The sequence below is a fragment of the Carassius gibelio genome, chromosome A23 (assembly GCF_023724105.1).
Source record: "Carassius gibelio isolate Cgi1373 ecotype wild population from Czech Republic chromosome A23, carGib1.2-hapl.c, whole genome shotgun sequence".
In the NCBI taxonomy this organism is placed as follows: Eukaryota; Metazoa; Chordata; class Actinopteri; order Cypriniformes; family Cyprinidae; genus Carassius; species Carassius gibelio.
The window spans coordinates 13,642,473-13,652,953 of record NC_068393.1 but is presented as its reverse complement, the minus strand read 5'-3'; the positions used below and the strand labels follow the sequence as shown (position 1 = coordinate 13,652,953).

The 10,481-nt window shown below is 38.5% G+C and overlaps 1 protein-coding gene across 1 annotated transcript; it reads left to right on the top strand.

Annotated features, from left to right (window-relative positions):
- The first annotated feature begins 2,706 nt into the window (after positions 1-2,706).
- Positions 2,707-9,579, top strand: LOC127945188 (leucine-rich repeat-containing protein 38-like). Its single transcript, XM_052541804.1, has 3 exons — positions 2,707-2,836; positions 3,073-4,519; positions 8,587-9,579. Exons 2-3 carry the CDS (start codon positions 3,892-3,894, stop codon positions 8,829-8,831), a joined length of 873 nt encoding a protein of 290 aa, XP_052397764.1. The 5' UTR covers positions 2,707-2,836; positions 3,073-3,891; the 3' UTR covers positions 8,832-9,579.
- The last annotated feature ends 902 nt before the right edge of the window (positions 9,580-10,481 follow it).

The following is a 10,481-nucleotide window of genomic DNA, read 5'->3' as shown; positions in this document are numbered from 1 at the left end:
TACATTAGTGTTGGGCAACATTCTATATGTTAAATGTAAAACTAAAAGTGCAATGTTTTGTAAGCAACATCATTTATTATTGCAAAATCATTTCTTCTTCCCCTTTTATTTGAAATTTTAACAATTCACGAAAGCACCAGTAATCAGTCCATAAAGGGATTTTTTTTTTTAATATGCCATTAGTACCATAACAACAGAATGGTAATAAAATGGTTGTATGAAAAGAATGTACATATGTTAATATATATGAAAATACCTTCATTTCAATCTTTTTTTTTTTTTTTACCATTTTTAATTGTAATGTGGCAATTTTTTTTTCCAGGTTTACTTTCTATTCGATAAAGAATCAGTTTCTCTGTGGTGAATATATGACTGTGGATTAGGCCATGTACACGCATAAAATAATATGCACAAACTTTCATTGATAATAACTTCTCATACACGCACTCTACTGTCCACCTTGACCACTGTGAGTGAAGCAGGAGGCTCTGGATTTTGTATAAATGTACATTTACTGTAACCCTGTGAATGATGTTACAGGTGAATAATTTGTAGTAATGCTATTGGTTTATTTTCTATGAATGAACATTTGTGGCCCGCTTTGTTTTTTCTTCAATAAAATATGGAGCAAGGGTCAGTGTCGGGGATCATGTGATAAGTGTATTGTTTTTGGTTCTAAGTCTAAATGATTATTTTGTGTTTGTGTTGTGGATGTTGTATTAGTCCAGACCACCAGGGGGAGTTGTAAGCTGCTAAATGAGATCAAGGTCTGTTGACATGCTTATGAAAAGTGGACTTTTGTATTTTATTATTATATTATATTTAGCAGCAGAAATATTGGAGAAATCACAAAATTAAATAATAATAATAATAATAATAATTTTTAATCTTTGTAGTATTATTTCACCAGAAACTTATGTTTTCTGAATGTTTGATTTTATGCATTCTATCAATATTTTTTTTTTTGTTGGTATTTTAACCTTATATTTTCCTGCAGTTCATGCCTTGAAATCTATTGGCATTTGACCTGCTCTGCCAGCTGAACTGAAGACTTGCGCCTCCTGCCATCTATTCAGCCTAGTGTTGTTTTATTGACATCCTCTACTCTCACCCAGATAGCAAACAAATTAGGAAGCTGTCAATACTCTGTTTGTGTTTGAGGGAAAGAGAGATAGGGAATAATCTTCTCAAGCTGTAGTATTAGAAAGATTAGAAAACTCTTGGCTGTGATGTGGGAGCTACTGTGTGGAGCCTGAATTCAGACCCATCTGTTCTTTGCCAGTAGTTGTTCCTTCTTAATTATCATTCATTAATTTTATTTTGCAGGTGATTTGTGACTGTCGATGGCAGACATGGGCAGTGTTCTGGAAGGACCTTTTAACTTTATTTGGTGATGCTTAATCTTGTAGGTAGCTTGCTGGACACCAGTTTTTCTCTCGCGGTCTTGACAAATAGGGGTCAAGTAAAGTCACATCAATGGCTAATCTTTGAAACACGATCAAACTGTGTCATGCCTATCTGATAACTGTAGTATCACCTCTTTGGCTGCAGTGGACAACAGTGTTTATTTAATCCCAGTGGAATTAGCCACCACAACAAAGCATACCAAAAGTGCAATGCAATATTAGTCCAGTAATCCAATAACCTGTATTAAATATGTGGCTATGTAATGGTGCACTTATATCCACATAAACTGAATTTGTCAGTACTGTTGTGATTGAAAGTGCTTTAATGACTTGGCCTAGTTTTGTTGATCCCTTGCAGTTAGGACTTCGATTCTGTGCATTCAACTGGGTGTCCTAGTTTCCGAGACATTCATATTTTGTGACTATTGGTGCTTTTTTCCAACTCGACAACTATTTATTTTGTGGCCAGTTGTCTCAATAGTGCAATGGTTCAGTAGGGCGACAGTATCTTGCTCTTGGGTATGTTGGTGAGGATCATCTGGAGTGAGGGCCCAGAATGCACCTGGAAGGAAAGTATGTCACCATGTTCTCAGCCGAGGCTGACAGGTATTCTTTTGGAGGGCACTGACACATGGTCTTCTTGCCATTTGTGACTGTGTATATGGGATTATCATGTCTCTCTTTAAAGACCCTAGTGAGAAAATCCAAGCTGGATGATCTTCTCGTCTAAGCCCTGCCATGCATGCTTCTAGACGATGAATAGTTTGGATCTGTAAAAGAATCAACTCGACCCTGGAAAAACCAAGGCACACAAAGTTATCAGCATTTTATTGTCTTGCATGCAAGCCACATTCTTAAATAAGGATTTAGTATTTAAGTCACAGTAAGTAGCATTACCTTTTGTTTGTGTCCTTTCCTGTTGTGTCGCCTCCACAACCCAACTGTGTCAAACAGTATGTTGCTCATGATATTTATCATTTATTCATGTGCCATACTTAATTGTGAAGGGAAAGTCTGCACAGATTTTCTGACACTGCCATATGCCCTACTGAGAAGATATCCTGTACCTTTGCACTAATGATCCTGACATTTGTTTCTTTTACAGGGACACCAGAGGAAGTAACATTTCGAGTTGAAATTCTTTCAAAGAAGTGCCACATGAAAAGGTCAAAGGCGAGTCTTTTTTTTTTCTTTCTGGTCATGCCTGCCAGAAAGGTCAGAGGTACAAAATGACCTATGGGACTATTGTGTAATTCCACTGGGCTGTGCCATGCTATTCTCCAGTGCATGTGATGTAAGAGGAAAGCTGTCTGTTGGAGATTTACAGCAGCACAGGAGTAAACATGAATTCTGAACACAGAGCGACAAAAATAACAACAGCTGGAAACGCTATGAGTAATGACCGCTTTCATGGGCACACTGAAGAAGAGGTACTGTCAAAATCTTTTTGTAGTCCTTTCGACTAATATAAAATGTTGGACATTTTGAAAGCGTTGTGATTTTCAGGACAGCCATTACATTCGGGATGTAAACAAGTGTGATTGAGTTGTGCAGCTGTGATGAGGTCGGGAAGGTTTTGCATGCGATTTCTAATTTGTAGAATGCAATAGACAAGAATGATCCTCTTTGCTGAGGTTCACACGCAGTCACCATCTCTCACTTTCAGGGCAGTAATCTGTATGCACACAGCCCCATGTTAATCGTCACATGCATCACCATGGCAATGGAGCCAGAATATAAAATCATGCACTATACCGACTGAATCGGAGGACAACAGAAAAGAAGCCAAATGTGATTAAATGTGGAAACCATCGACAACATATCATTAGCCATTTATTCAGGATGGAAGAAGACTTGCAACCACAGCCTTGAGTCAAATGTGCTATGGACACCATGGTTCAGCTGGCACACAATCAAGAGCAGAAGCATAAGGACCAAGATACGGATCAGCACATAGTGTATGTTTGAATTAAAGAATCAGAATTCCCTTTTGACTGTGGGTAAACCAAGTAGGCTACACCTCCCCTTCCGTCCTCACACTCCCCTCCCCTCTCCATGCCCCCAGCGCTTCCCAGTCTCTGGTTCACTCGTCTCTGTTTACCTCTCTGCTAATCCCTTGCATTGCGTGGTCTCTCTCTCTCTTCCCTGTATTCTCTCGATCGCTCTCTCTCTCTCCTCCCTTTTCATGCTCGGAGCCAGAGGGCTGCCACACGACCCACTCCGCCTGCTATATGATCTTGTGGAAAACAGAGCTCCGTGTCTTTTTAGCCGCTTGCTGCTGCTCGAGCCTTTGTAGATTGCAATCTAGAAGACAAGGAAAGATGCCTTCGCGACAACCCTGACTCCTGTCATCTCCTGATGCACCCCTGTCCCCTTTCCTAGTATCTCGCCCCGTCCCTTTACCCCATCCCCTCTCCTCTATTCCTCTCCAGACCTCCCTCTCTCAATCCCCCCAATCTCCCCTTCACCTCGCACCCTCTTGACAATGTTCTCATGTGTTCGCTGGTTTCAGCCTTTCCTTGCCTTGCTATCCTCTACCTTGTTATCTTGGGGGTACAACTGCCCATCCAGCTGCTTGTGTCCAGACCATCACACCGTGGACTGCACAAGTCAAGGGCTCACCCGTCTTCCAGACTCCATCCCTTTGGATGTACGGAGACTACTTCTGTCTAACAACTGGATTCCCTGGATCCCTTCTGATTTCCTGGTTCTCTACAGTGATTTGGTCTACCTGGATCTGAGGAATAACTCCCTAACAAAGCTGGAGCCTGGGACTCTGTGCACATCCTCCAGACTGGTCTATCTGGACCTGGGGAGCAACAACTTGACTGAGATCCCCTCGGGAACCTTCGGTGAGTCCCATAGTTTGATCAAGCTTCGTCTCGGGAACAATCCTTATTTGAATATGGTCAGCAAGGACGCATTTGCAGGCCTCACCTCCTTACGAGAGCTCGAGCTTGAGAGGAATTCCCTCTCTGGCCTGGACATCGAGGTGTTGAACCAATTGCCTTCTTTACGGGTGATACGCTTAGAAGGGAACCCCTGGGTGTGCAATTGCAACTTTGCCAAACTGTTTCTTTGGTTGTTGGAGAATCGTCACAAGCTCCCAACTGGTAAGCTGCTTAAATCTTGCTTTCCCGACCTGTATTAAATAATGTCATGCATTTCATTTCACCGAAAAGTCTGTGGTCATTCAACTTTGAAAGTGTAAATAACACTGAGGGTGAGAACTGTTGATGCTTATGATCTACTTTCTGACTAGGGCGTACATATGGGTAGACTGATTTTGTTTAAGGATAGATATGCTTCACAACCCACTAGTTGCTTACAGCAGAGACTTAACTATTTTGACTCATCACATTAGCATGATGGGCTAGTAATTCAACTTATTAATGTCTTGAATATCTAAATCGAAAGTCAAATTTCAAATGATAACACTTTTGTATTACATGCCTCCACTGCATCTTGTATTTAGCTGCATGAGAATATTTTCAAACCAAGACTAAGAGGTTGAAACACCATAGGTGATTGCTAGAATATGCCAAATGTTCTTGTGCATAATTCATGAAACAGATGCCACACAACATGTTCCCTTATTTTTTTTCATGTCTTGTCCTCTTTGTCGACATTCATTTGAGTGGTAACTAAAGGAAGAAATTGAGGGAAATGTACTGTACCCTCTTGAATACAGTATCCATTTGTCATTATAGGTCACTTATCACTAGCTCCACAGCTACATCAAATATATATATATATATATATATATATATATATATATATATATATATATATATATATATATATATATGCATGATCCTCTCTGTCCCTTAGAAGTACAAGTCACTTTTCTCTCCCTTTGTCTATTTTAGAGTAATGTATAGGTCGCAAGTTACGAACATATAAGCAAGTTAGATTCAATATAAAATATTTAGTTTGGGTTTTGGTTGCACATTTATATACCAAGTGCTGGGAGCATGTGTAGTAGCTTTGTTACACAACCAAACCAAACCTCTTTCTCTCTCTATATATAATAAAATAAATAAATATCTTTCTTAGTAAAAACTACTAAAAAAAAAAGATTAAATGGTACATTGTTAATGTTGGAAACAAAACCAAAAACTATAATTTGAAGTCTAAATTCACATATTTTTAACAACATTTGAGAATCATTACTTATCATAGTTATCCCTTATCACGAATCATAGTTATCATCATACAGTAGGTGTGAATCCTTCTGATTGGATTAAACTCCATATTCAGAGAAAGATTTGGTTAATCCTCAGAGATTTTGAAGTATATTTGACTATTTTTGTTGCTTACGATTTGAAGCATGAGACTGAGATCCTATCAGACATCATTTGTAACTTCTAAATCACATCAACATTTAATTAGTCCATCTCCAGAATAATAATATTAACTGTACCCATTAATTTAACATGAACAGGGTGTCTGTTCCTTTGTCAACAGAGACAATGAAGGTCAGTTGTATTTGTAAACAAAACCCTTTCACCCGTTCACAAATGTATGCTAACCTTGCACAGTCTTTTATGAACCTCACTTCCTCTGTATAATTTCCTCATTTCATTGCAACATTTAAGTTCATTTAAATTCAGTGCTATTACATTCAGCATTGATTAACAAATACAGAAAAGGTCCAGAGAAGTCCAAATTGTTTAGAATGTGTCAAGATGTTCCAGATATCTAGCATTTATTTACATTTGACAGACATGGTTACCACAATTTACATAGTATTCAAGATGTGCATTTTATCATTCTTTCCTGGCAATTAAACTGACCTTGGTGTTGCATAGCAGCATAAATGCCAGTGGTTAGATTGTTTTAATTGTAACTCAAGAAACAAAACTGACACTATTTAAAATATTGTGTGAAAAACTGTATGAATCCACCATAATGCAGTCTTTCATTTAGATCGTTAATTTGGACCACTAGTTTAAACTCCCTGGCACCTGGGGATGGATGAACACATTACATCCATTATTCAACCCAACACTGAAACTGATACTGATGATAGCACACTTCTGGCACACTTTCAGTTGCCTGGTAAATGGATATTCAGTCTTTTAAGGGCAAGAACCAAGATTTCCACCAAAAACAGTGTTGAGGATAAACAAAGCATGTTAAGTGGAATACATATATGTGATAGGTGCATGTAAAACTCTTTTAAACAACCCTCAAAGGTCAACAGACAGAGCCTGAGAGGTTACTACGTCACAATATGTCACCATTATGCCAACAAGCCATGTATTTATCACAAGATAATGCATGCACTCTGTAATTAAGTCTACAGGATTTTTAGCACATCAATCAAATGTATTGAATGAAATCAGTGTAATCTGAAAAGAGAGACCTAATGGGATTCATATATTCAGCTGCATTACACTACAAAGACACAGCTTTGATTAATTTCACTGATGCAAACATAAGAACATGGCAGTGTCTTCCTCGTGCTACACATATGTGGTGACAGCAGGCTAGACAACACTAGTCGGCTGACTGAGCTTGTGGCTGCTGTGAGAATTTTCTAAATGGATAAAAGCATGTGCGTGTGTGTTGGCGAATTGAGATTTTCGCTCCAGGGGATCTCCAGTGTAAAAACACTGAAGCTCTGGCATGAGAAAAACATTAGATGAGCTCGTAGAGCTGTGCAAACGGCCACGTGACAGACCAAACAAAGGAGGCTGAGGTCGATGAATCCCCTGCGTGTGGAAAAGCCCTTCTGGATGGAGTGACTCATCCGCACGTACTGCCTCACACGTTTGATGATGATGTCAACTGACTTTGGCCAATGACATGAACAAGCATGGTGGCATTGTGTTATGACACGGAGGGTTATATACTGACGAGAATTCCGTTTCTAATTATTTCCGCTCAAAAATACACAGCGTTAGGCAATTAGAGGAGAGATGGGGCTCTGGAGCTCTGCCGCTCTGTTGTGTCTGTCTGTCAGCGTGGCTGTATTATGTAGGCGATGTTCCGCTTCAAATCTGTCATCTGGTGTCCGCTGATCACACAGCTGAAAGGAGATTAAACCTCCCTCTGTGAAAATCAAAATACACACCAACGAGGAAAATTTCACAAACATTTCCCATAAAGAAATTAGAAAGCATCCCATCTCACATCTTATTTTGCCATTATGTAACAGGAGTTTTCTGAGTCATAGTTGCAGCTCTTCTCTGTGTTATTGCTATATGAAAAAAATATATATATATCAGAAAGGCACTTGAATGTAATGGCATTGAGCGCTAGTGCACATGTTCAGTTGGAGTGTATAGCCTTGGGTTTTGTGTGTGTGTTAATGAAGTCTGCTTGCTCATTTATTATCCTTTGAAGTGAAACACTGTCTGGATATGTGACCATCAAATGGCCTTTAAAGACCTGAACAAAACAGAAATTAAATGGGATAAAATAAACCGAAACAGATGAAAAAACAGATGAACTTAACTTTTACATTTAAAAGAATTTATTATTTTTTTTTTTTTAGTTTCTGCTTACCAAATATGCTTTCTTTGGTCAAAATTACTGCAATAAGAGTGTGTTCTATTTGAATATATTTTTAAATGTAATTTATTCTCTTGAAATATGATTTATTCCTTTGAATTAGGAATCAGCAGCTATTTATACTGTTTTTTCAGGATTCTTTGATGAATGAAAAGTTCAAAAGAACAGCATTTATTTGAAATATAAATATTTTGTAAAATCATAAATGTAAAATTTACTGTCACTTTTGATCAATATGATAAATCCTTGATGAATAAAAGTATTTTTTAATCTTGTTTAGTATTATCTTGTTGACCGCAGGCTTAGATAATGTTTGTTCATGATATTGTGCAGCTGAGGTTGCTGGTGACATTAGTGACCTGACATGTGAGCTGGTCCGGTAACTGAACACTGATCATGAGACTAAACTGAATGTTCCATGGACTCTTCACCAAAAGATTCACTGTGTCCTTTCTATCAAGCCATTTCAACTAAAGCCATCATATAATGAGAAATCTCATTTTTTTCTTACTTATAAGCAATTAGAAAAACATACTTTCTAGTACAAAAAAAAAAATACAAAAAAGTGAAGTTGTGAAAAACAAATCACCACATGGTCTTCTCTGAGATTGTATATATGTTCAATAATAATTGTTCCCCTCTCCGTCTTTCTCTGTTCCAGGGTTAGAGGGTATGGAGTGCTCTCTTCCAGGGGACGGGCGGCAAGTGTCCCTCAGTGTGCTTTCTGAGGACAGTTTCCGCGAGTGTCGGGGATTGCTGACTCTCACTGATTATCTCATAGTCATTTTTTCTGGAATTTGTATTTCAGTGGCAGCCATTATTGCCAGTTTCTTTCTGGCCTCCACTATCCACTGTTTCCAGCGGCTCAAATCCAAAAGGACAGATGAAGAGGAGGCAGAGGACTGAGGGGACTAACTGGACAGAATGGAGATTACAAATTACCCACAATGCACCACACACTGGAAGCCAAGGGGATTTGATTAAGAGGTGAAAACCTTATTTCCATGAGAATAGGCCCCTGTGTGACTAAGGTGAGGCTGCAAGAGCGGTCAAAAAATCTCACAAACGTCATCTGTGATGCTTTTTTATACTTGAACACCAATGATTGAATTGAGCCTTAAGACTAAAACTGTTCCTGAAAATGCAGTTTATGAAAGCACTGTTTAATGCCCCTGTATTCAAAATTGATCAGCATTATATTTTGACATCAACTAGCAACAATGGTCTTTTTATGAAAATGTGCAAGATAATTAGTATTTTCTACACGAGTTATTTTTGGTATTGTGTACATGGATCTTGCTCTGTTTTAGTAAGGTTTAGCTACTTGCACTTTAATGTACAGATGACATTGCACACAATCCCAGTGAGCCAGACTGTAAGCCACTTCTCATAATTCATAATTGCACTTATCACCAAAGAAATAAATGAGCATATATTGTGACATACATGTTTTTCATGCAAATGGTTCAAAACGCCAATCAATTCGGTTGTATTACAAATAACATAAGACATGTTTGGTTATTGATGACTTCATAAATGTCATGCATACTCTTAATATGCTTGTTGTAGTTACAGATGGGTCACAACTGTATATCAAGTACTCAAAGTATTTTAAAGGCTAAATTAAAAGGGAACTTTGTCCATTTTATGTTAATTCTGTCTCGTAACATTCTTTTCCTTTCCTTTCCTAACATTGATGCCAAAGTGTTTTAATATGTCTGGTCACACTGTCTTAGGCCATATTGTAACTAGATGAGGTGGTCTAGCTTTCTGCCACCATCTTGTGAAAATAACATAAAGTTCCTGCCGGTTCGACCCGGAAAGCCCTGGAAGCTCTCAAAGTGCAAAAGAAACAATAGAGCTCATGTAGTGCCTTTATACTCTTGTGTTGCTTCCACTAAACATAGAATTGAGTTTTTTAGGTTGATGCTAGAGGACGTTTTTGTCTCGATGAAAGCTTCTTGTATATGCTGTGGTTGGGAGATCTCCATGACTTAGCAACAGTGACGTTTTACTCCGGGTCATGAATTTAACAGACGACAGAGGCAAACAAGCGACACAGAAGTGTAGATTCCACAAACATCCCCTCAGATGGAGATGAGAGAGGATGGAAAGCACACTTATTTCGCCTGCTCATTTTCTAGGCGAAAAGTTAAATGAGACAGAGGAAAGAATTTGGCAGAATAAGTGCTACGATTCTTCAGATCTTCTTGTTGCTATGGTTACGTGTCTGTGGGCCAGTTGTGTTGAATTCAGACTCCGCTACTGAGGATGGCTTTGACTAATCAAGTCTCCTCCTGTCCCTTGCTATTTCTCAGTGACTTTTAACCAGCTTTCCTCTCCTTAAAATTGACTTGATTTATGGCGTGAAACTAACATTCCCACTTCTTTCCTTACTGTTTACTCCTTTCCTTAGTGAGATTTGGATGGCCATTAGCTAGACAATAATCGAGAGCATTAAATATTGATGCACTGCATCATAACTACTGAGTTGTAATGCTGTGAAACACTGAAATGTCAGTTTTAAAAGGTAAGTAAATGATGTGGGTCTAAGTT

What these genes read in the sequence shown, in the direction of transcription:
- LOC127945188 (XM_052541804.1), top strand. Translation starts at nt 3,892, where the DNA reads ATGTTCTCATGTGTTCGCTGGTTTCAGCCTTTCCTTGCCTTGCTATCC. An exon ending in TCGTCACAAGCTCCCAACTG is followed by an intron (nt 4,520 to 8,586) that starts GTAAGCTGCTTA and finishes TCTCTGTTCCAG; the next exon opens with GGTTAGAGGGTATGGAGTGC.